At 39.8% G+C, this 27,121-nt stretch overlaps 1 protein-coding gene across 5 annotated transcripts in view; it reads right to left on the bottom strand.

Moving 5' to 3' along the window:
- Positions 1-4,073: 4,073 nt before the first annotated feature.
- Positions 4,074-27,121, bottom strand: part of MCOLN3 (mucolipin TRP cation channel 3) — a 60,440-nt gene continuing 37,392 nt past the window's right edge. For all 5 annotated transcript variants that reach the window (XM_071217318.1, XM_004469000.3, XM_004468999.3 and 2 more), the window contains 10 exons: positions 21,109-21,262; positions 19,697-19,781; positions 19,521-19,617; positions 13,141-13,240; positions 10,752-10,864; positions 10,521-10,670; positions 8,121-8,222; positions 7,889-8,011; positions 6,929-7,135; positions 4,074-5,218 (listed from right to left, as the gene is read on the bottom strand). In XM_071217318.1, the coding sequence (XP_071073419.1) occupies positions 5,084-5,218; positions 6,929-7,135; positions 7,889-8,011; positions 8,121-8,222; positions 10,521-10,670; positions 10,752-10,864; positions 13,141-13,240; positions 19,521-19,617; positions 19,697-19,781; positions 21,109-21,262 (1,266 nt within the window). In that variant the 3' untranslated portion in view covers positions 4,074-5,083. The remainder of the gene's footprint in view (positions 5,219-6,928; positions 7,136-7,888; positions 8,012-8,120; positions 8,223-10,520; positions 10,671-10,751; positions 10,865-13,140; positions 13,241-19,520; positions 19,618-19,696; positions 19,782-21,108; positions 21,263-27,121) is intronic.

The raw sequence follows: 27,121 nt of genomic DNA, 5'->3' as shown, positions 1-27,121 counted from the left end.
ACAGGTGTAAATCCTGGCCCCACCATTTACAATTTGTGTAAACCCAGGTAAGGTATTTAATCTCTAAACCTTTGTTTCCTTTCCTGTAAAATAAGGATAACACTATCACATCAGAGTTATTGGGATTAAATTGTGTAAGTCAATGTGTGTTAAAGTGCTGATCTTTTTGCTTGAGATTCAAAGTGCTAAACAAATATTCATTTCAGTGAAATTATACCCTGAAACCTACTTATTATGAAGGATACTGTTTTAGTTTGCTAAAGGGGTGCTGATGCAAAATACCAGAAATCTGTTGGCTTTTAAAAAGGGGATTTATTTGAGGTAAAAAGCCCAAGTCCATGAAAATTCCAAATCCAGGCACCTTAAAAGGTGCTTTCTCACCAAACCCAGCTGCCATGTGTTGAAGCAGGATGGTGGGCGGTCTTTGGGCTCTGCCTTCTCCTCATAACTTCTCAGACTCAACTGCTCCGCTTTCCTCCTGATTTCAGCTTGTCTCCTTCAAGGCCTCCTATGTCAGTCTCAGCTATTCTGCTCTTACCAAGTTTGGCTGTAAGCTATCAGGCAAATGGCTCATCTCTCCCCAGGACCTCAGCTGTTTGAGCCTTTCCTTTCTGTCACATGGCAGGATCAGAAATGGCAGAGGCCTCTTTTCCTGTGTCTGTCTGAGTCTTGTCAGTTTGTATTAGACCCAGCAAGGGGGCACAGACCCAACCTGAGTCACACCTAAAAGCCCTACAGCAATCTTAATTGGTAATCTAATCAAAGGTCCTCAACTGATATCAGTCCTCAACTGATATCACACCCAGAGGAACAGATTAGTTTACAAACATAATCTTCCTCTTTTTGGAATTCATAAAATAATCCCTACCTATATTCATTTTACCACCTAACTTTATCACATTAAAGTCTCTGGTACAGAGAAGAGGATGTGGCTTAGGTGATAGAGCTACCACCATATGGGAGGACCTGGGTTTGATCCCTGGGGACTCCTGGTGAAAAAGAAGAGAAAGCTTGCCTGGGTGGTGAGCCAGTGCCCACATAAGTGCCCGCATGGTGAGCCAGTGTCCACGCAAATGAGTCATGCAGCAAGATGATGATGCATCAACCGAGAGACAAGGGGAGAGTCAAGGTGAAATGCAGCAGAGACTATGAACTGAGGTGGTACAGTTGACAGGGAACCTCTCTCCACATCAGAGGTCTCCAGGATCGAATCCCAGTGAATCCCAGAGGAGAGAAAATGAGAAGAGAAAACACAGACAGCAAAAACAGCAGAGCAGGAGGAGGAGAAGGGGAAAATAAATAAACAAATCTTTTTTTTTTTTTTAAGTCTCTGGCACAATGAATAGCAGCTCCCTGAAAATGTTTACATCCTAATCTTAGCTAGCGAATATGTTTCCTTACCTGGTGAAAAAGGATTGTATAGGGGTGATTAAGTTAAGAATAATGAATTGGGGGGATTATTCTGGATTACACAGTTGGGCTCAATATAATCACAAGAGTCCTTTTAGGAAGGCAGGAGATCAGAGAGGAGAAGGCAAAGACAGAAGTAGAGGCAGAGAGCTGTGGCTGCAAGCCAAGGAACGCCAGCAGCAGTGAAATGCTGGAGGAGGCAGAGCAAGGCTTCTCCCCTGAGGCCCTCCGGAGGAACTAGTCCTGCCAACACCTTAATTTCTGTTCCATAAGACTCAGGTCTGACCTCTGACCTCCAGAGCTGTAAAATAATAAATTTCTACCTGTTTAATTCCCAAGCATTGTAGTAATTTATTGCAGCAACAATAGGAAACTAATAGAGTCTCTCTGTATTTTCATCACCTTTGAATCTACTCCAACATTCTTTCTTAGATATGTTTTCCAGATATGAACATTCTATATTCAGTTGCCAAACAGAAACAAAAGTTATACCACCTTCATTTACATTGTTTGCAGTTACGTGGCCAATGATCAATCTTAGTTATCTCCTGCCCAGGAAACTGGCATGTAGTTTGTACTTGCCACACCTTCTTTGCATTTCTATAAAGATGGATTATGGCCATTACACCACAGACCACATCTTTAAGCTCTGTCCCACCCCCACCCCCAAACCCCATCCCACAATTCAAAGCAGTGTCATTCATCCTGAGAGTACTTAAACATTAGCAGTGTTAGAGGGTGGAGTTGCCACTCTAAGTCTAATCTTGTGCTGTGAAGACTAGAATGTGAAGGAATATTCTTTGGCCACACACCAAAAAGAAACACTACAAAGAAAATTAAAATTCACCAAACTGAAATTCAAACCCCTTAAAATTTAAAGATAATTTATTCATGAATATCTGTACACATGTCTATGATAATTGTAATTCCTTCCATAAAGCATAAGGAAATTCTTAGAAATTTGTTACAGAATAAAAACACTTTTTCTTCAGTGAATATATCATTACTATTAATTTTCCTATTCTAACAAAAGAATAAATTAATGGAAAGAGAACAACAGAGAAAGGATTCTTGACTTAGGTTTCTAAATTTGATGCTTATGTCTATCTGAATTAAACTATGCAACTTTGATATGGCTATATACTTTAAATGTAGTACTTAACATTCAAATTAAAGTAAGATACGGAAAAATTCAACTAAACTAAGGTATTAATTCAAAAATGGTGTGCTGAGACAAGGAGATTAAAACTCAAAATGTGTTAGATATTTTAAAGCTTTCTGAAAATGACAGATGAAAGTAGCATTTGAATTGTTTAAGGAAAACGTGATATCAGCAGAATCAAAGACTATTTAAAAATGATTAAACAAATAACAGAAATCCTAAAATGTCCATGTTGCTGTCTATAAAGCCATCTACCTGCAGTTTTTCTTTGACTACTGTGAACAGTTTCTGATGGGTAGCCTCAACCCTGGAAATGCAGATTCCTGGACTCCACCTCAGACTTGACAAATAAGGATCTCTGGTGGTATTGACTGGAAATGTGCACTTTTAATAAGACCTACTAGTGATTCTTATGCTTATAAACTTGAGAATCATTATGTGGGGCAGATGGGGCAGAAAACCTGACTTCCAGACAAACTGGCATCACCAATGGAAGTGCAGCCTTGATGTGCCTTTGCTCTGCCACATGAGAAGCCAAGCTATCTGAGAAGAAATGACCTCCATTTTCAATTCCTTCTTACAGCTACTCTGGCATTCCTTACGTTACGTTTAAAAGGAATGTAAAATGACTGGCCCATAATTTTTCTGCCTGCTCAGATCAAGCCATTGTACTGGCTTGAGGACAGTTCAAAAAAGCTGGTGTTGTTTATTTCAGGAAATAGTACAGCTATACTCTCGTGGGCATCATTACTAAAAATTAGCTCTTAAAATTCATCATGGAATCCTGCTTGGAGAATCAGGAGAGACAGACTGAAGGCACCAAGCCACTGGCCACAATTCCAGGGCAGAAACATAACGACTCCAGGGCAAAACAAAACCCCGGCCCCAAAACTGGATCAGTGGTTTCATATTTCCACTGAAGTATTGTTGCTAGTCTAAAAATCTCATGAGGAGTCAAGGAAAAGACTTATCAGATAATAAACGTGATTTCAAAATTCACATTGCATACCAGGAAATTCTAAAAATGACTGTGATCCAAATATTAGCATGAAGTCAGAAAAATACTTGCCTAGTGATTTTGATTTTTAATTTTTTAAAAGCCACGGGTGATTCAAAAATAGTTTATATCCATTGTAAAACCTTAAATTTTAACACCTAAAGCCTAGTGGGTTTCTTTTGAGTACTGGGATAGGGGATTGAAACTGGGACCTCATATGTGGGAAGCCAGCACTCAACCACTCAGCCACATGGGTTCCCCAAGTTGGTTTTTCATTTGTTTGCTGTTTTGTTTTTAGGAGGCACTGGGGACTGAACCCAGGTCCTCCCATGTGGGAAGCAGGTGCTCAACCACTTGAGTCACATCCACTCCCTGAAGTCATTTTTATAGCATTATTATGATTAAATACTAAGAGTTCAGTGTCTCGAGCCTATCTTCATCTGACCCCTTAAAAAAAGATTAAAAAATCAGTTTCCCGCCAAAAAAGAGTGCTTTAAGAGAACGTTTATTGCACATCATTAAATTTATTTCTATTTTAATAAATAGTACACAAAACAAAGATTCATGTGAAAATGCAACTTCCAGCAGCAGCCTACAAGGAAGAGAGATTGAGAACTTAGTTTCTGAGTCATTTTAAGGCACATATTGCCCGCTTCTTTTTAAATGTTGAGCCTAATTGTTTTCCAAAATATTTTTTACGTGAGTTATACAAAATCTCCCTGTGGAACCACAGCCCCTGGCCCCAAAGTGCTACTCTCCTTTGCCATGAGACTGGATGTGCCTATGAAGGGCACAGTACAATACACGGTTTTCACAAGACTCTGCAAGTGCTAATAAAATAAATCATTTTGAATCAAATATACAACTAGTATGTGGTTTAATTTTCACATATGTAGAAGATACACTTTCAACCTTGTACTTTAACACTGAAGGAAGAGAGAAAACTTTTATAAATGGAACACTGGAAAACCTGACTCCCTCCAGACCTAAGACCAGAACCAAATAGCAGTTGTCCTTCAGAACCAGATATTGGACAGTTAGTTGGTGATGGTTGTTTCTTATCCTGTCCTTTAAGATATGGGTTTGAAATGCAGTGATTACTGGGTGTTCAGCAACCATCCCCACTCTCTCAGGGAAGGACTCCTTCCCTGTCTAAAGTCATGTCAGACCAGGGACTGTTTTCTCTGATGACAAACACAATCAGAATAGCTGGAAGCAAGAGTGTAAGCTTCAGAGAAACATATTCTAAAGCTATGACAAAATAAACAAGATACAGCAAGAATCTGATGGACGTCCTCATCAAAGTTGGTTTTTAGAAAGTCCAGCAGAAAGATGTAAAGACATTAAATACTGCTTTCAAAAACATACATAGTTAAGGATAAAATCTAAATATCATTTGGCTCAAAATAATAGTTGGTCTTTGAATATAATACACCTGGTTTTAAAATATTCATGTAGTCCCTTAACTCAGCTACACATTATATTGTCCTCTAGAGCACAGATAAGCTTGGTAGTTACTTTTTACAACAGCAGAATATAGATACTGGATGGTCGTTTTCTAATTTGTATTTTCCAGAGTTGGGAAGATCTTTGCACTCTGATATAAACATACGAAGTTCAGTCTCTGGGAAGCCATCTTGTTGATAATGCTATACAAAGAATTTTTTAAAAGACACATTAATAAGTCCCTTGAAAACAGCTTTATTTCAAATTCCAAGTGGGTCATTTGGCAAGGGAGGGGATGATTCTTGTGGGTTAGTTTAGTCACCTCCAAGAATTTTCAGGCAGATGTCCCTTCGTGCCTGACTTGGGTTTTGGTTGAGACCAAAGTGGGTCTGGGATTCTGCAATTACCCTCCTGGGCGCTTTTCTCCAGGTCTGGTTCAACTCCAAATGAGCCTGTTGAGTTTAAGGCTGAGCAAATCGAGCCCGTCCTGTCCCTCTCTGTGACCACTCTACCCTGCAGCCCCGAACATTCAGGCCGGTCTGAAGCAGGCACCTCGAGCGGAACCCGGTTCAGGCCACAAGAAGCCTGGCTGGTCTAGATGAACAGTAGTGAGGTTGGGGGCTGGCAGGTGGGCTACCAACCTTCTCCTGAAGACCTCGGCACAGCCGTGGGTGCTCCTGACCTGTCTCAGCAAAGATCTAAATGCCGTGAGGGACCTTTCCAGCCTGAATGGCCTTTTGGAATCTCTCTTCTGGGCAGGCAGGTTTGTATAATGGCCTCATTTGTATATCACTTTGGGGTCTAAGATCTCTAGGGCATGCCCTGACCAGAAAGGATCAGAAATAACCTAGCCTGCCCATTTGGCAAGTGCTCTGAGTCCATGGAAAGAGGTTAACATCTAAAATACCACCATGCGAGTCTCAGGTTTGTGTCACTGAGCGTGGTCAACTGTTACTCTTAGAGATTTAGGATGTCACCCACAAATAGCATATGGTCTTCATGCAGAATTCTTAGAGCACCATGGGGAGGGATCTGGACAGTCACTACCAAATTCACTCCCTCAGCCAGCAAGTACCAAGGAGAGGGGAGGGGACAGTCAGTCCTGGAAATCTGGCTCAGGAAGAACGAAGACAGGGGTCCTGGCCTCATGAGTAAGGTTTTCATAATTAGCTCCAAGCCATGGTGTTCCCTTTATCCCTGGAGCCAATCACATGGCTTCATGTTTCATTACCTCTCTCATACCCAGAAAGAAAAGTCCCCAAGTGAAAATATCTATACCAGCGTTATGTCTAACCATGTAAGATTATTAGAAATTTAAATACATGTGGACATTTATTCTGCCTTTTCATAATTCAAGGGACTCAAACTGATTTGTAAAACATCCCATATTGAACACAATATGAGTGACAATAGTTTTTCAAATCTGGTGTCTTACTGTAGAAAACATGCATGGCTAGTATTTGGCAAGGCAATCTCCTTACTGTTCCAGAAGTCGACTTTCATAGGGTTGTGCCATGCAGGACTTTGCAAAGAGGAAAGCGTTCATTTATAGCACATACCAAATAAAGAGGCGGATTTTTCTTGATGAAAATTGGACTAAAAAGTTCCCCACAAAATTTTGGCTTTGTGAAGTGCCATCTGTTTTACTTTACCCTATTTCTACTGACCCTAATAATTCTATTAAAAGATTAGAAAGCTTATTTGAAAAAGCATAATTACTTAGAGACAAAACTTTCAGCATTGTAGAAATTATATTTCTCCTTCTTTTCTTATTTCTCAAATCCTTAAAACAGTTCCTTTTCCCCTGCCCTGAAGAAATTAACATTCTATCAACTTTCCCCATCCTAGGAACTAAATATTTTTGCCACTACCCAAGTTTTGGAACTGCTACTTATGACTCTTGACAAACCTACCTTAATTGTTTCATATGTATCAGTGATGACTGCAATGAAAAGACTTAAAATCATATATATAAAGAGGCTGATGAACGAGTAGAGGTAAACTCTGCTAAAGAGCCAGACCAAGTAACTTTTTTGCTGCATTTTTGCAAATGTGGCAAACATGTCATCTCCATTTATCAGCGAAAAAAGACACTCAGAGACTCTGTTCAGAGAACGGAACTGGAAAAAAGAAAAGAGAAAAGTTCATTTCAATCTACATTCCTTCTATTGGAGACTTTGTTCACAAAAGCATATTAAAAATGGGACACGTTACCCAAGTTACTTCTTTCCAACAAATAACCTCAGGCACATAGTATGTATAAGCGTACTGTTTCTCCTGGGACCAGCAGCTCCTTCTTTACGCTCCACTTACAGGAACAGCCTGAACTGGAGGTAGAAAGGGCCAGCTTGCACCTTCAGCACTTTTCTGAGTCAAGCTTTAACCCTTCTCTTTATCTCCAGAGAAAATGCTTCTGCAGAGATCCCCAGGTCCCACTCATGGATGTTCATACATCTTGTGTTAACGTTTATTCCTTTTAAGATAATTATATTTGAGACGATAGCTCTAGGGCAAAATTTTTCAAAGGTTTACAAGTTTTTCTCTATGTTTATAGAAAGTCGCATTTTATGAAGGCTTGTCTAAATTGCCAATTTTAGTATATATTGATAAATAAAATTGACTAGATTTGATTTCTCACTGGTGATAAAAGGCATTTAATTATATGACATACACCAGAAAGGATTTGAGGCAGTTGACTGATCAATTATTCTCTTGAGTTGGCCACACCTTATCTATTTATAAATATAGTCATAGATATACTGCCTTCCCCGTTTCAAGGCTGAATAACAAAATAAAAGGAGGTCATTTTTAAAAGCCACCAGCACTATTCTAAGACTTTAATAGCATCAGAGGGAAAAGTTGTTTATCAGTACCTTCTCATGGTAAGGCCCCAGCACAATCCATCCACAGAAGCAATAGCCTAAATAAATCATAGCTGCACAGCAGCAGAACCTGATGACGCTGGGTAGCGCGGCCTGAAGGGTCAGAATAAGGAGCTGGGAGAGTAAGAGAAGTCGTTAGAATCACTTTGTCTTTCAGCCAAAGCAGTGCAGTAACTTCAAAAAGAGAAGTGCCAACAATGTGGCGAGCCATGGAATTTCTTACATTGTACTTCTGAAAGAAACTGAGGTATCGGATGACTCCAAGCCACACAAGCATGGTGGAAGTCCCAAGAAGTATGCTACAGACGTCATAGCTTGTTAGACTCTAAAACAGAGGGGGGAGGAAATCAGATTATAGAGTGGAAATTCATTCAGGCAAGAAATATTCATTGAGAACCCTTGGACCAGGCACTGCTCTACATGTGAAGGCTAAAGCAATGAACAAAGAGACAAAACTCCCTGCCCTTGTGGGGCTTACATTCTAGCAGCGGGGAGAGACAACAGATATAAATTAACGAAACATTTGGTACACTGGCTGATGATAAGCATGGAGGAGTAAAGTCAGGGAATGGATAGGAAAGGTTATAGGATTGTAATCTTCAATAGGGAGATCAGGAAGGGTCTCACTGAAAAGGTGGCATTTAAACCAAGACCTGAGGGAGTGAAGGAGTAAGCCAAACTGCAGGGGAGGAGCATTCCAGGCACAGGGTCCAGCAGGTGCAAAGCTCTCAAGACAGGAGGCCGCCTGGCAAGATACTGAGTGTGGTGGATGTGGAGGGAGTGATGGGCAGAGTGTGCGGTCACTGAGGTTGAAAGGGCCTCATGGGTATGTTAACAGCCTTGTCTTTTACTCTGAACAGGTTGAGGAGATTGGACAGCTTGAAACAGAGTAGTGGTATGATCTGCAGTTGGCTGCTGTGCTTGAGAGCAGATCATGGGGGAGTGAGGAGGCTAGCAAGGAGGCCAGTGAAGAGCCACTGCAATGATAAAGTGAGAGCAGATGGTGGCTTAGACTTGGCTGGGAATGGTGGAGGTAATAAGGTGGTTTCTGAAGGCTGATCAACAGTATTTCTTCTTGGAGTAAATGTGGGAGAGAGGAGAGTAGAGAAAGAGGAGTCCAGGATGAATCTATGGTTTTTGGCTTGAGCAACTGAAAAGAGTTGCTATTAATAGAAATTAGCCTAGGGAAGAAGCAGGTTTGGACTGTGGAGGTGGGGATTTTATGAGTTCTGGTGTTGATATGCTAAATTTGAGAGGCCAAGTAGGCACTCAAGTGGCACTTTAGGACAGAGAGTTGGATATTTGAAGCTGAAATTAGGGAAGAATTCCAAGCTGAAGACAGAGATTTGGGAATCACTGGCATATAGATAGTATTTAAAGTCATGAGATCCCATGACAGTGAGTGTGGAGAGAAAAAGTAAAGATTTCCACACATTGTCATATGAAGGTTGCAAGATGATGAGGAACTGGCAAAAGAAACTCGGAAGACCAGCCAGTGATTTAGGAAGACAACCATGTAATTGGGTAACTAAGTGAAAAAGTGGTTCAACCAAGAGAGAGTGATCAACAGTGTTAAATGCTGCTGATAGGTCAAGATGAGGATAAATAATTGATTATTGGATTTACCAACATGGAGGTCACTGGACCATGAGAAGAACACTTTCCATGGACTTAAAAGTCTTTTCCAATGAGATACACTGCAGCCACATATGGTGGTGGCAGCTGCTTGGTGTCGACCCCAACTCATTCTCTCCTTCCTGAACATATTCCTTGTGATTAGAGGGGACTAAGTTCTCCCCAGTGCTCTGATATAAACAGAAATGATGTCTGCTCTCCTTGAAATAAGGCCTAGGAGACTGTGGGGAGCTTCTGCCATACCATGTTTCGCCTTCCCATGGGTGGCAAGAGAAATGAGCTCTTATCTTATTTGAGCCATTGAATTTTGGGGTCTCTGTCCAGGGATCTCAATTTTAAGAGGGTCCCCAGGTGATTCCCACTCATACTCAGGGATAGTCAAGGTTAGGAATATATAAGTTTGAATACAATATTATTTATTTATTTGATCTTTTGTTTTGAGGGAAGGGTTGATTTCTGGGCTAAAAACTTGGCTTTCTATAAATGTACAACCACTATAATAAAAAAAATTTAATGGGTAACCTTTCAGCAAATCAATGGAAAAAATGAGAAAATGGGAACATTCTTACACTGAAGGTGCAGAGGAAACAATTGCAAGTACTCACAATGGTAGCTGGACCTCAGTGTGCATTCTGCTCCGCTCTTTTTTTTGTTGAAGATTCTAGCATTGCTTATAGGAATAAAAACTTTTTACCCTGGAGACCTTGTTAATTTTGAGACATGTAAGAATTCACAGGCCCTACCCTCAGGGTTCTGATTCAGTAGGTCTGGCGTAGGGCATTTTTAACAGACTTTCACATGATTCTGATGTTGTGGCTTGTAGACCACACTTTGAAAACCGCCTAAGAGGCTTCCTGGCGAGATTTAAAATCACTGTTATCGGTTTTCGGGTTTACTCAATACAAGGTTTGGAAGAAATCATTTACTCTGGAAAAGATATTAATCCAGATCTGACACTAAAGATGACATGAACAGGAAAATATTGTACCTTAGCTTGGATTTCCATTTTCAGAATCGATCCACTGATTGTCAACATATCACTAATAATAATCATAATGTACCATCCATTGACAAATTCCATTTGATCAGAAACAGAAACTTCCTTCTTATAATGGAGGAGGAAAAATTGGACAAATTCCTTCAGGGAAGAGGAGAGCCACAGTAAATTTCTCTGTCAGTCAAAATGTCAGTAGAACTCCTAGACAGCAACAACCCCTACCTGCCGAAGCTGAAATCCTTTAATCACAGATCGAAGGCAGAGGACTAACGAAGCCAGGCATGTCAGAATAACAAAGGCATCGAAGATCATCAAGTAATGAGTGTTCTTCTGAACTGGAAGGAAAGAGAAGAACCTGTTTATGTAGTTGGACCTCAATATGGTGGCATCTACTATAATTTCGATAATTCAAGTATTCTTTCCACAAGGATGGCAAGGAGAAGAAGCACCATGGATCGCCACTAGTATTTTGTATACAAGTTAGTATTTAGAGGAGATTAAAGTACTTCCTGTGAGCATCATCACAACCATCAAGCAAAGATTTATTTCAAAGCTCCTGGTCTTCATGCATATGCTACTAAAAATATATTTATCTAGGTATAAAATATTTATTAAACACCCATTCTGTGCCAGACTTTTTTCTAGATTCTGAGGATACAGTAGTGAACAAGATTAAAAAAAAGACAAGGCCTCTGATCTTATGGTACTTCTATTCTACTGAAGTAAGACAAAATAAAGTAAATGAATAAAACTTCCAGATAGGAGTAAGTGGTATGAAGAAAATAAATAACAACACGTGCTGTGTAATTATTATTTGCCAGGCATAGTTCCAAGTACTTAACTTTTATTAACTTATTTAATTCTTCACAAACCCAGTGACAGAGGCATGAAAACTCCCACTTTGAAGGGAAGAAAACTGAAGCACAGAGAAGTCACATAACTTGCCCCAGGTCACACAGTTAGGATTAGGAGAGTCCAGATCAAACCTTTGCCAACCGTATCCAGCATCCATCACTCTGTATCAGTGATTCTCAGCATCCTCTGGTAATGTGTCAGAAATGCAAATTCTCAGGCCCTACCCAAGAACTACTGAATCAGAAACTGCTTTAACAAGCTCTCCAGGTGAAGCTAAAACTTTAGAGCCAGTGCTCTATCTGATGGAGGTGGGTATGGGGGAATGGGAAGAAGAGAGCCTCATCTACATTGCGTAGTAAGAGAAAGCCCCACTGAGGAGGACGAATGTTTTAAATGAGACCTAAGAGATGAGGAAGAGCCACTCATGCAAAAATTCTGGAGAATTCACCAGTGCAAAGGACTGGCTGGCAAGCCTGAGTGGAACCAGGTGAAAAGAGACAGGCAGAGACCTCAGCCATCGTATGCTCTGCTACAGAGCCTGGTTTCATTTGAGCTAGACTGCTCCATACTAATAAAATAAAAAAGTACTTAAAATTATGTATGAAATGAAGCAGCCTGTTAATGTTTGCCAAGGGGTGTCTAACTGCTACACATATGTCTAAATCTCCTTTAGGAAAATTTAAAAGCCAAGAAACAAGCATCTGAAAGTCAGGCTTCTGCATGTTCTCATTTTCCTACTCTACAGTATGTGGAGAAATAGTACAATTTTTATAGGTAATGACACAGGCTGGGCAAAATAAAAAAGGTTGTGGCTCAAGAGCTTCATATATTTGAAGTTACCCATTAATGAAAGGGATACAACAACAAAGAAATTTCATTTTTATTAACTCTTGCTGTCTCATTAATACTCTTGAGCTTGGCAAATCAATTGGTGGGAAATCCTAAAGCAAGGGTTATCCAAGTATGGTTTGAACAAGCACAACTTACACATCCTTAAGCCCTTCCCAGACCCATTGAATATCTTGTGTTGAGCTGAGGAAACTGCATTTTTAACGGTTCTTTTGATCACAATCAGAATCTGAGGACCTAATCATTAAGTCCAGTGCAACATACCATTAAGTCTTTTACAAGGGACTAGAAATAAGATAAATAAATTCCTTTCCAGTCACTTTTTTCCTGTTCCACTCCAAAATTCTTAACTGCATTCAGTCAATACCTGAATTCTAGGAACAGACCCTTTCCTCATTTAGCCCACTTCTTAACCTGGATGGAAATCAATTATAATGCAAAAGATGCCTTCAAGTCAAATCCTACTTGGCTTCTCCCCAACTGTGTGATCAAGTTTCATTTCTGAGCCTCAGTTTCCTCATCTGTAAAATATGGATGCTGCTTATCTTGACGATATTCTAAAATACTGAAATGAAGAAAATGTAGGTGAGAATATTTATAGAGTATGCACTCAAAATATATATTGCCTTCAGTATATATGGTTTTTTAGTGAAGGGCTGGGTTGAGGAGTGGGAAAGTGAAGTCGCATAGAGAAGGTAGGGAAAGTTATTTCAATTACTAATAACAGTGTATTTCCTGGAACATCAGAGAGCTATATAATGAGTAGATCCCTGTACAGAGAATTAGGTATGTGGGACTGTTCCTATTTTTTCATTTGATATTCCACATTATCCTGTGCAGTAATTTAACAAGCATTTTACATTATTTAATAAGCATTCTGAGAACAAATAAAAAGTTTATCACTTACTTGATCCAGATACATGCCAATCTTCACATTCTCTGATGGAAACGTCATTATTTAAACTTATTTTGATTCTTCCACTATGGGCCATGTTGTTAAATGTTATCTTTGGAGAATAGAAAATAAATAAAAAACATTTAGTTGTTGAAGCCAAAATGCCTCTGCGCATTAATTAGAAAAAAATTCTTTCAAGGGAGCAGGAAACCAGATTGTCATCCCTGACCTGTTGTTAACTCTGAATAAAGGGAATGAAACTCCCTTTATTCTCTGTGAAATGAGGAGGTTGAACTAGACTTCTATAGAAACCCTGTTTCTAGGACTGTATTCCATAAAACAAGGGTGCTTCCCCCTCCTTTCCAAGCGAGGTACCTCCAGATGCCCTTCTGGTATAAGCTAGAGCCGGCCACCACTTTGCCCCAACTCTCAGCAGAACCTGAGCAGGGATTCACTTTAGATTTTAGCACATCTTACTGATGCTGAGCACCACTATTTCAGTCTTGAGACATTTCAGGTAGAACTTTTTCAGTTTTCATTCTGGACCTAGATTTCTTAATATCTGTTATGGATTGAATCATGTCCCCACAAAGATATAATCAAATCCTAATCCCCGGGGTTTATGGATGTCAATTCACTTGTAAACAGGGGAGTGGATGTAGCTCAGTGGTTGAGCGCCTGCTTCCGATGTAGAAGGTCCCAGGTTCAATCCTCGGTACCTTCTAAAACAAACAAACAAAAAAAAAAACAACTCTCATTGGGGAGCAGATATAGCTCAGTGGTTGAGCACCTGAGGACCATGTATGAGGTCCTGGGTTCAATTCCCAGTACCTCCTTTAAAAAAAAAATTCACTTGTCAACAGAATCTTTGAAGACCCTATTAAGATGAGGCCAAATTGAATCAAGGTGGGCATTAATCTGGAGTCCTTAGAAGCAGAGCAATTTGGACACAGGAGGAGGAGACAGAAAGAGACAGATGGTCATGTGATGGAGATAGAGATTGAGTTATGCTGCCAAGCCACCACCAGAACATGACAGATCAGAGAAAGCACAATCCTACCAACACCTTGATTTTGGACTTCTAGCCTCCAAAACCGTGAGACAATAAATTCCTGTTGTTTAAGTCAACCAGTGTGTGGAACTTTGTTACAGCAGCACTGACAAACTAAAACAGTCACTCCAGCACCCCTACATTACAAAGGACATCAGGACAGGGAGTCCCCAGCCAAGGTTTGCTTCGAGGATAGCATCAGGACACCAGGAGGACGATTCTGCTTCTCATGCCGGGCACCAAGCAGGACAAAGCTATGCCAGAACACCTTCCAAAGTCCTTTCAGTGTCTTCCCTTTCTAGTTCCCCTCCGCTTTTCCCTTGCAAGGACATGGAAGACAAGGCAAAAAAATTAGTCCATTTTTTCTTGCTTTCTTGCTAAAAAATGACCCCACAATGAGCAAAAAGAATAGAATTAGTAGATCATGATATTATATTAAATGTTACTCTATCTGTTTACCATATGCTCATGAAGTTAGAGAAAAGATTGAGCATATGAAGTAAAGATATGGAAAATATTAAAAAGACTCAAATCAAACTTCTGGAGACAAAAACTAAAACGATAAAAATAGATAAGATTTTACAAAAAATGATTAATGTACTTGAAGACATAGCAATAGAAACTCGCCAAAATGAAACACAGAGAAAGAAGACTGTAGCAGTTTGATATTATTTATGAATTCCAAAAAGAGATATTATGTTTGCAAACTGGTCTATTTCTCTGGGCTATCATGATACCCTTTGATTGTATTAAATTCAAAGGGTTTACATTTCTTGATTATGTTAAGATTAGGGCTTTGATTCGACCATGTCATTAGGGCGTACAGGTTTGATTCCCCTGCCTCCTTGGTGGGCTATATAAATGGACACTCAATCAAGAAGACAGAAGCAGAGACACGGGAATAGATAGAGTTCCATAGACATGGTAGAAGAGAGAACTTGATCCTGGGGCACCAGAGATAGATAAGCCATTCATTCACCTGATAGTTTGCAGCTGAAGAGACGAGAGCCCTGAGCAGCTAAGAAGGTCTAGAAAGAAATAAACCCCCCAGCCTCCAACTGAAATCATAGAAGCTGGGCCCAGAAAGCCATAAGAGAGGAAGGCTGAACCCTCATAGACATCGCCAGTCATCATGATCCAACACATGGCAACAGAGTTTGGTAAGGAAGTAACCTTGAATTGGCCTCTTTAGGGCCTTGTAACTGTAAGCTTTTACCCCAAATAAATACCATTTGTAAAAGCCAACAGATTTCTGGTTCTTTGCATCAGGCTGACTAATACGAGACTGAAAAATAAGACAAAGTAACAGAGCACTGAAGAGCTGTGGGACAATGTCAAGTGATCATGCATGTAGTTGGAATCCCTGAAAAGCGGTGGGTGGAGACAGAAAAAATTTTGAATAAATTTTAAAATAATGAAGACCATATAAAAGTCCCAAGATGACCAATGAACGAACCTCAAACACAAGAAAAATGGAGAGAATTATACCAGGGCACATCATAACTGAATTGTTTAAAATCAGAGATAAAGAGAAAATCTTGAAAGCAGTCAGGGAACAAGACATTGCATACAAAGGAACAAAGTTAAGGATGACAGCAGATTTCTCATCAGAAACAAGGCAAGCTAGAAGAGCAACATCTTAAAGTACCAATATGGGTCAAATTCTGTTTCCCCAAAAATATATTGAAGTCCTAATCCCCAGCACTTTAAAATGTGACTGTATTTGTGAATAGGGTCATTATGGATGGAATTAGGAAGAAAAATGGGGTCATACTGGAGTAGGGTGGGTCCTGAATTTGGTTGACCAGTGTCCTTAAAAGAAGAGGAGTGAAGACCCAGACAGACCCAGAGAAGGTGGTCATGTGACAACAGAGGCAAAGGTTGAGTGATGCCACAAGCCAAGTGAAGTCAAGGATTGTCAGCCACTGCCAAATGCAAGGAGAGAGGCTAGAACAAATTCTTCCCTTTAGCCTTCAGGGAGAGTATGATTTTTCTGAGGCTTAACCTCCAGACTGTGAGACAATAAATTCTGCTGTGTTAAGTTTTTGATCTATGTCATGGCAGCCCTAGGAAATTTAGACAAAGGGAAAAAATCTAAACATAGAATTCTATACCCAATTAAAATATCTTTAAAAATTAAAGGGTCATACTTTTTTAGACATGCAAAAGCTGAAAGAACTCATACCCAGAGACCTGCACTAAAGGAAATGTTAAAGGAAGTCCTTCAGGTAGAAGGAAAATGATACCAGATGAGAACCTGAAACTACACAAAGGATTGAAGGTCACTGGAAATGGTAAATACATGGCCAAACATAAGGACTTATTTCTTATTACTTAAATTTCTTTAAAAGATAATTGACTAAGCAAAAATAATAACAATGTATTCTGGGGTTTATGACATATATAGAAGTACATTGTAAGACAACAATAATATAAAGGCCAGGAGGTTCTTATACTACACATGCAGAGTTAATTTTTTTTCTCTCCCCTTGCCCCCCCCCTCCAGTTGTCTGCTCTCTGTATCCATTCGCTGTGTGTTCTTCTGTGACCACTTCTGTCCTCATCAGCGGCACCGGGAATCTGTGTTTCTTTTTGTTGTGTCATCTTGTTGTGTCAGCTCTCCGTGTGTGTGTGCGGCGCCATTCTTGGGCAGGCTGCACTTTGTTTTGCGCTGGGCAGCTCTCCTAACGGGGTGCACTCCTTGCATGTGGGGCTCCCCTATGCGGGGGACACCCCTGCGTGGCACAGCACTCCTTGCGCTCAGCAGCACTGCGCATGGGCCAGCTCCACATGGGTCAAGGAGGGCTGGGGTTTGAACCGTGGACCTCCCATGTGGTAGGCGGACTGCCTGCCCATTGGACCAAGTCCACTTCCCCATGCAGAGTTATAATATCACTTGCGAGTGGATCATGATGTTACAGATATATACTATAATCCCTAAGATATTGTAACAGAGCTAATGAGCTAACAAAGGAGATAAAAGAGAATAAAAAAATACAAGAATCCACAAAAGGGCAGAAAAAGAAGGAAACATATTAATGATATTAATGATCGCATGTAATGTAATGAAAAGGCAGAGATTGTGAGATTGGATTAAAACGCAAGACCCAGCTACACACCACAGTGGTAGTTTGAGACTCTCTATGTACCCCCAGAAAATCATGTTCTCCCCTGTGTGTGAACCTATTATGGATGGGATCTTCTGATTAGGTTACTTCAATTAAGGCATGGCCCAGTGTGGGTCTTAATCCTCTGACTGAAGTCCTTTATAAATGGGATGAATATGGAGAGAAGCAGAGAGAAAGCCAGAAGCTGAAGGCAAGGAAATCCAGAAGAGAATGAAGAGACCAGCAAATGCTGCTGTGTGTCTTGCCGTGTGACTCAGAGTCCAGGATTGCTGGGAGCTAGTCTTTGGGGAGAAAGCATCACCTGATGATGACTTGATTTGTACATCTTCATGGCCTCAAAACTGTAAGTTATAGGTTCACCAATCCCCATTGTAGAAGCCAACCCATGTCTAGTATATTGCTTTCAGCAGGCTAGCAGACTAAAATAGCCCACCTACAAGAAACTTACTTTATATATAAAGACACAAATAGGTTAATATTTAAAAGATGGAAAAAGTTATACCATGCTAACACTAATCAAAAGAAACCTGAAGTGGCTATGTTAACATCAAAGTAGATTTTAGAGCAAAGAATATCACCAGGGGTAAAGAATGTAATTTCATAATGATAAAAGGACACAAGCATCCTAAACCTTTATATACCTAATAAAGAGCATCAAATTGCAGGATGTGAAAATGTACCCAACTATTATGCATGAATATTAATGCATTACTTTTATATTTTAAATCTAACTGGGTACAAGCAGCAAAGGTTTAATGAATAGCTGTCGAATGAATCAAATATCTACTATATATCACGTAATTACATAGGTCCTTTATATAATTATTAATATCTTATATCTTGACAACAACCTTGTCAGAAAGGCAGGTATTAATTCTGCTGTACAGATAAGAAAACTTGAGACTCCAATTAAGTAATGTGCCTAAAGTTTCATATACACTAAATGGTGAGCTGATTCAAACCCAGTTCTTCTGATTCTAAAGTCCCTGCATTTTATATAAGTATATTTTGCCCCAGATGACCTTTATGACAATGAATTTACACTAATGACTTTCATTATTAAACCACCTTTTTTAGGATATAAGCTGTACCACAGATATGCCAGAGGAATAGCTTGGGGTGGTTCTACAGTAATGGTGAAAATATTTCAAACCTGCATGTGGCTAACAGGTCAGGTTGTTTAAACCAATGTATTATGTCATCTGAAAGGGCGCGGAATGCACAAGGGTTTCATTTATCTATTCAGCAGATATTTGAATCACCTACTACATTTTTGATGGCTGTAAAAATTAATAAAACAGACTCTGCCTTCAAGGAGCTTCTAATTTAGCAGAGTTGATGATGACACCCAGAAATTCTAAAACAAAGGAGAAATGGTTAAGCCCATACAAAATACAAAAGCAAATAAACAAAAAACAGTGGGAGGGTAGAGCACAACATGGATTTCCAACTGAGGAATCACAAAAGGGTCCATGAAGGAAGAATCAGTTGAGTTAATCCTTAAAGAATTATAAAAAAGGCAAAAAATAACATTTCTCAAATTCAAGAGAGCCAGAGATAGACAGAAAATAAGAAGGAAATAGGATGAGACTGTAAATGATAGCTCAATTTTTAAAAAGCACCTAACCCTGATAATTTGATCCTGGTTAACATCAGGATCAAAAGGTGTAACCTAATTTAAAAGAGCCTTAGAGTATCAGTGCTTTTACCAGCTAAGTGATATGCATAGTTATTAGGTTATACTATGTTCTGAAATTTTTTTAACTTCCATTTCTGAAAACTTGATTTTCCATGCCCAATTAGTTGAGTGTCATGGACAGAGCTTATATTACAAGCTACTGCTGACATGGGAGAAATTTGGATCATATGAAGGCAAGTGGTGACAAGTTAAGGACCAAGGATCACCAGCAGCCAGCCCCAGAACGCCACCATCTTTGGGGAGAAAGCACTGTCTAATGATGCCTTGATCTGGAATTTTTTAAAGCCTCAAAACCATGAGCAAATAAATGCTCATGGTTTAAAGCAGAACCATTGCAGAGTACTTGCTTGAGCAGCCTAGGAAACTAAAATATGAATCAGAGTTTCCCCTAAGCACAGTCAAGTGGAAACATCCTATACATGTGATCAAGTGTTAATACAAGTACACGAAACACATAACCAGATAAAACTGTTTTCTCTAGACCAAATCCAAATTCATTCCAGCCCATGCTTACAGTCAGAGTGAAGTCATAACAATCAGGAAGCTCATGATGACGGACTGTCTGCAGATTAATCGCCTTCAGTTTAAACTGAAGCTCCACTGTTAAGAGCCTAGAAGACAGAGGAGACTTTAGTGCAGTGGAAACATATACACCCAAACGTAAGTTACACTCCTATCTGGTTCCCTCACCTCTGAAAGTCCAGCTTTAAGTTGAGCTTATTTTCTTCTAGTGTTCCAATGGAAAAAGGTTCATCTGGCACTACAAAGAAACATTCTGCCACAGAAAGGAAGAAAAACCAAATTAAATGCCTAAAACAAAAAAATAAAAACTGGATTTTGAAAGGATAATACATTTAAGACTAGATCTTCAGATTCTAGTTTTTTTTCTGAATTAAAATTATAAAAGCTAGATATTAAGACCACTAGGTTACAGGGATTCCTTTGTTTTTAAGACATAATTGTCTTCAACATTTCTGGAGTAGACGGGGGGTGCAGTCAGAGAAAAAGCTGAACTTTATCTCATTAAATGTTCTATCAAGTGCTGTATTCCTTCCTCTCTTTTTATGCCTAAACTTTGAGTCCCCTCTCCCTCTTTTGTCTGCTAAGTATAGGATTTAAAACACCTGCAGTGCTGAAGACAAGATTTTCTAAAGAGTTTAAAGGATCAATTTTTAAAAATATATTATGTGTTGACAATTTTTCCTCAAAAAGCTCTTTAAAAATAGGAAGATAGCAAGCATCTTAGAAAGTTTTCACTGGTTAGTCCTATAGTCCTTTACAATTCCTCCCCAAAAAGCTCCCAGTGCCTATTGTTAAAAGTATTTGAATACTTATTTTCTAACTCAATACCTAAGATAATATTTTAGGTACAAATTGCAAATTTAGACTTAGGTAGTAATAAAAACATCACTTTTGAACTGTACCAAGTTCTGGTTGTCAATCTTCCCTCAACTCACCCCAAAGATACTGAATAATTAGATTCTACTGGGGAAAGAGTCTTATATACATCAAGAAGTTACAAGTATAGTATGTCTTATTCAGCACAAGAGGTGATATAATGTGTGGCTAACAGCACAGACTCTGGAGCAGGGGTTCTTAACCTTTTTTGTTCCACGGACCCTTTGCCAGTCAGGTGAAAACTATGGACCCCTTACTAAGTCCACACTATACTGTGTATTATTTAATAAATATAATCACACCCACTCCAACATGTTCCCACAAGAATAATGCTTTTTAGAATTTCAATTCAAGCTCCTGGACCCCTTATTAAGAACCCCTGTTCTGGAGCCAGACAGCCTGGGCCAAATTCCAGTGCAGCTGCTTACCAGCTCCATCTTGAGCAGATCCCTTGACTCTCTGAGCCACACTTTAGTCTTCTATAAAATGGGGGCAGTAATAAAGCTTGCCTTGTTGGGGTTTTGTGGGGATTCATGTGTTATGGTAAAGGGCTTAGACCAGTGACTGGCACATAATAACTCATAAAATATTTACTATGCCCTCATAGCAGAGTCCAAATCAATGTTTTAGAGATACAATTCCTGATTTTTAAGTACTAATCAAGGAGTGAAAGACTGAAGTCCTAGCTTATAGAAGAACGTCACCAGTTTCAATTTCTGGATCAATGTCAAAGGTATCATTCCCAGGACAGATGTTTCCTTGCTTGTAGAAGTACTGACAGATCGCCATAGCAGACTGCTTGGTACCCTTCTTGTCATAAGCGTGGTTCCCCACCGAGATGTTGCGTAGCTGCAGGTACTTCGATCAAAAAGAGAAACAGAAAATGGGAATGCCAGCCAGGGCAGGAGTGAAGCCATGATTCCCTTCCCTCCCCACCTCTGAAGCTGGCAGGCCCCCATCTCCCCAACACTGATGTGCACGGAGGCAGAGGGCAAAAAGCCTCCTAAATGAGAGTGCTGGGATCAAGTCCCATTTCTGTGACCCTGGGCAAGTCACCACCTTTTGAATTTCAGGGTCACCATCTGCAAGAGCAAAGGCTTACGCACACCTATCTCTGAGGTCCTTTCCTTCCTTTCAGGAATTCTGTTAAGGGCTGATTTTCACTTTCAGTGTGGATACACGTTTTATTTATCTCCCAACTATCTCCTGTAGGACCTATTGTCCAGTGTTCTGCTTTACTTTAATTACTTTAGTGTAAGAAGTGGGATTCAATTGTTCAAGAATAACCAGAAATCCTTTTTTAAAAAATATATATATATTTATTTAAGTCACTGCAAGATTTGCCTCACCACACTTATTTGTCTGCTCTCTACACAAATATAAGCTTACCAGAGAGGCCTTCCCTTACCACTTCAGTCATTTGCTCTACCTGCTTTACTATTTTTTTTCCACAATGCTTATAGCCAGAAGACAGATTACATACTTAGATATACCTATTCACTGCCTGCCCCATCCTATTAGAATATGACCTCCCAAGGTCAGAAACTTTGTCTGTTTGCTCACTGCAGCATCCCTGCGGCAAAACACTACCTGATACATAATAGATATGAAATAAATATTGGAATGAATAAATGTTAGTCTTTGCTACCGTATATTAGAGTCTCTCCCTACTGAAAGCTCTCCAGTGGCTTCCTGTCTCACTCAGAATAAAGTCCAAAGCGCCTTTCCATGGCCTACAAAGCCCTGTGTGCCCTGGCCCAAGTCTCTCTGGGCCTACCTCTGCCCTTCCCTTACAAATGCCCAGCCTCATTTCTCTCGCATTTCCTCCGCCACCTCAGATGTTCCCAGCTCCAGGCCTTTCGCTGGTTCTGTTCCTTCAGCCTGGATTAGTCTTCCCCCAGACTTCGAATCTTCAGGCCTTTCCTCACCACCCGAGGCCACTGCTACTGCCTTTAGGGCTTTACTCTCCGTAGCACTCATCACCACCTGACTACCTGAAAGCAATTTTTTTTTAACTAAATTTGTTTAAAATCCATCTCTGCCAATGGAATATAAACTCCACAAGTCAGGGAATTTAGCATGTCCAGTGCTCTAACCCCAGCACTTAGAAACAATAGTAGGCACATAGTAGGGACTGAAATATCTGTCAAATTAAAGATGAGGTAAAAAACTTATTATAATGCAATAGTAGTTCCTCATTGACTACAGCTAATCTCTGCAGTGTGAGATGGTAAACTGCCAACAGAAGATACATGGTCATGATATCAATGCTTTCTGATAGTTCCAGGGAAAATTAAGTCAAAAACTGATGCTAATACAAGTAAGCTGCATGCATTTTTTAAATAGAATTATGTCCTACAATTTGTTGGAGGAAAAATAGTATAATGCCAAAGATAATCAGTTTGAGATTTTTGTTTTCCATGCAAGGAAGTAAACATATTAAGGCTCTCTAAAGGGAAGCAGATGTGACTCAAGCAAGCGGGCTCCCGTCTACCATATAGGAGGTCCAGGGTTCAATGCCCAGGGCCTCCTGGTGAAGGTGAGCTGACCAGTGTGGTGAGCTGGCACATGCCAAGTGCTGGCCTGCGTGGAGTGCTGCCCGACACAGGAGTGCTGGCCCACGCGGAGAGCTGGTGCAGCAAGATGAAGCGAGAAAAAGACACATAGAAGAGAGATAGTAAGAAAAGCAGCAGGCCAGGGAGCTTCTACTGTGGAAGGTCCCAGGATCCCAGGATAGGTTCCCGGAGCCACCTAATGAGAATACAAGCAGACACAGAAGAACACACAGCAAATCGAACAGAGAACAGACAATGGGGGGTGGGGGGTAAATAAATAAATAAATCTTTTAAAAAAGAAAAACAAAAGGCTCTCTAAAGCTACTCTGAGCCTATTTGGTTGTTAACTTTTCCTTGGGTTAAGGGAGTTAAGAAATAATCCATTAAATTTTTTAAGGTTTTTTTTTTCTTTTGGTTTGGTTTTGTTTTTTAGGTAGGAAGTAAGGAAGTGCAAATCAGACCAGAGTGTCTGGAATGTGTGGTGCATACAAGAGGTTGAAAAGCAGCAGGGGTCAAAAAATTGAAATTTACAGCTGTGATGGGGCCCTGGAGCCCCTCTGAGTGCCCTTGCTGTGTGTAGCAACCTCCACAGGAATCACTCAAAGATCTGAACCTCCTGATGACAGAAATATATATAGCTTGAACCTTTATGATCCTGAAGTACAAAAGGTCTGAAGCGCAGAGCTGTAAGTATTTGCTAACATTATAAGCTACACCCCAGTCACAGACTTCCCGGCTGTCTTATTAAAGGCTCTTTGTAGAGGTCCAAGCACCTAGCAAGAGGTGATGGTCTCGGGCCAGTGGCAGGGCTGTGTCCAAATAAAGGATGGCTTTGGAGCTCATGTCAAAGGATTCTAGGGCAGGACTGTGGTATGGGACTATGACGGGAAGGTGGTTGACCAGTGGGATTGGCAGAGAAGATTGTGCAGGGTCACTTAAGTGGCTGTGGTCTGTGAGATTTTAATTAGGAACTGGACAACTGTCCCCTCTTGCCTCTGTAGCTTTGCCTTGCACAGAGACCCATGGGTCCAGGGTCATGCTTTGGATGACAACATTAAAAGAAAAACAACATTAAATCCAAATCTGAGTCACATGTCACCTAAAGTAAAGCTGAACAAAATCAAATGCCCTTTTGTTATAGATTGCTTATTTGTAGTCCTGCTGTAATTCTGAAAGTAATCAATTAAACGAGCCTTTTGAACTCATTCATTCACAAATATGAGTGCTCATTATGGATCTCCGCCTTCACAGAGTTAAGCTACAATGAGATATCATTTCACACCTATTATAATGGCCACTATTTAAAAGACAGAGAACTACAAGTATTGGAGAAGATGTGGAGAGACAGAAATATTTATTCACTGTTGGTAGGAATGTAAAATGGTATAGCCACTGTGGAGGTCTCTTTGGCAGTTCCTAAAGAAGTTGAATATAGACTTGCCACGTGACCCACCAATACCACTACTAGGTATATATCCAGAAGAACTGAGAGCAGGGACACAAACAGACATCTGCACACTGTTGTTCATAGTAGCATTATTCACAATTGCCAGAAGATGGAAACAACCCAGGTGTTGATCAATTTGATAAATGGATAAACAAACTGTGGTTTATACACATGATGGAATATTATGCAGCTGTGAGAAGAAATGAAGTCGTGAAGCGTATGAAAACATAGATGAACCTGGAGGACATTACGTTGAGTGAAACAAGCCAGACACAAAAGGACAAAAACTGCATGATTTCACTATTATAAACTAAAAATATTGTGTAAACTCATGAAGTTAAAAACTAGAACATACATCATCAGAAAATAGGATAAGGTTAGAGAATGGAAAGCTGAGGGTTAATCTGTGCAGAATTGGTGAAAAAACATTGCAAATCTTTGGAAATGAATAGATATGGTGAAAGCATATCATAATGTAACTAGCAGTGTTAATATATGAGTATGACAATGATTGAAAGGTCATGTATATTACTAGAAGGAAAGCTAAAAAATGTAACATGAGACTGTACATATCAAAACCTCATGTGTATCATATATAAGACTATTTTTCTTTGAGAATGAACAAATATGTTAATGTTACAAGATATTACTATCAGGCAAAAATACAACCAAAGTAAAATACGGACATTAGTGTACAGTATATTAATAATCTTCCATTAAGGGTTAAAAAAAAAAAGGGAACTATACTAAGTGAAAGAAATTAGACAAAAGGTACTACAGATTTTTTGACTCATCTATACAAAATATAAATACAAATAAATTAGAAAGACAGAGACAATAGCAGCTATGTACAGTAGGGGAAGCATATAGAGCTTGAGAGGTGATTATTAAGAGGTAGAGCTTTTTTGGTTTGTTTTTTGTTTTTATTATTATTATTGGAATATGAAAATGCTCTAATAATGATTTAAGTGGTAAATGCACAATTATGTGTTTATACAAAATACCATTGTTTGTACACTTTGGATGGATCAAGCACTTTGGATGGATTGTACACTTCGGATGGACTGTATGTTCTATTAATATGTATCAATAAAATTCATTTTTTAAAGTGACACTGTTAAGATCAAAGTATTGGATCTGTTTGCACCCTGGAGAGTATCCAGTTAAAAGACATCTTGGAGCTAACCTCCTCAGTATAACTAAATAGTTGTATTAGTCAGCCAAAGAGGTGCCAATGCAAAGTACCAGAAATCTGTTGGCTTTTATAAAGGGTATTTATTTGGAGCAAAAGCTTATAGTCACAAGGCCCTAAAGAGTCCAACTCAAGGCTGTTTTCTCACCAAAGGCAGTTGCCACGTGTTGAGGTTAAATGGTCGCTGATCTCTCTGCCTGGTCTCTCAGGGCTTCCTGTATCAGGCTCTGGCCTAGGGCTTGTTTCTTCCCAGGCTCTTCAGCAACTCAGCTGCAAACTCTCAGGAAAATGGCTCATCTCTCCCAGGAGGGGGGAGGGGGAACGAAGAAGGACCCAGGATCAACCCTGGATCAAGCATGACAGAGCTCTGTTTCTTCCCGTGTGTCTTCTTGAGGGAGTGTCTGTTTGTATCAGCCCACCAAGGGGGCGGTGACTCAACCCGAGCCACACTTTACTGACGTGGTGAATCAAAGCCCTAATCTTAAAAGGTCATTTAATCAAGGGCCTCTCAACTGAATCCAATATAATCAAAGGGTATCACACCTGGAATGGATTACTTTACAAACACTCTCTCTCTTTGAGATCCATAAATAATCGCGCACTGCCATACTAGTCATCCAAATATCGCTAAGGATTGAAATGCCCCTGTCCTGTTCATTAGTTCCCTTGGTAAGTGTCAACTCTACTATCAAGATGTTTCCTTATAGCAAAGATCCTTCCTGCTTTAATACAAGTCCATGTTTTCCCTTTTCAGTTCTTTAGAAGCCTGTAGAATAACTGGTTTCATTGATCACCAAAACCGTGTTTATTCATGAAAATTGTGGTCAGGATACTTAATAAATGTGCCTGATAGTACTCAGAATTGCTTGGAAGACAGTGGGGAATCATCTGCCCCAGGTTAACAACCCCAATCAGTATTATCTATCTGTATACTGGGATAAGGAAGCTACATGAGTTTCTGTAAAGAACATGGACAATATGGTCTTAATGCCAAACACTGTATTTTAAAAACTGAGTTTGGCACTAGTAACAAGGGTGAAGATATTTTATAAAGAATTTCATGAACTGTTTCCTTCTTCCCTCAACCCGAATCTCCCAAAAAAAACCAAATTACCAAATTGCCTCAGAGTAGCTTTAGGGAAAATTCATGTATTTAAAACAAAAATCTCAAAACTGAGTATCTCCAGTACTACACTACTTTTCCCCCTAAAAATTGTAGGACATAATTCTGTTTAACAATTTTTATAGTTTACTTCTACTACTGTAGATTTTTTGTTCATTTCCCTAATTCCAATGTTATCAGAAAGTCTCAGTGCCATAAATATATACTATATCCTAGAATTTTACCATTAAGCTGTACATAGGTTGTCTCTAGTACCTGCCCAGCCCCCGTGGGCTTTTTATGTGCTGTCTGCTCTTTGTGTCCATTCGCGGTGTGCTCTTCTGTGTTTTTTTTGCTTGTCTCCCTTTTTTGTTTCATCACCTTGCTGAGTCAGCTCTCCCCGGTGCCTGTGGGCCGGGGA

This window comes from Dasypus novemcinctus, chromosome 9, assembly GCF_030445035.2.
Source record: "Dasypus novemcinctus isolate mDasNov1 chromosome 9, mDasNov1.1.hap2, whole genome shotgun sequence".
Taxonomy (NCBI): Eukaryota; Metazoa; Chordata; class Mammalia; order Cingulata; family Dasypodidae; genus Dasypus; species Dasypus novemcinctus.
Note: the sequence above shows the minus strand (reverse complement) of the source record. Positions and strands in the feature narration are given on the sequence as shown.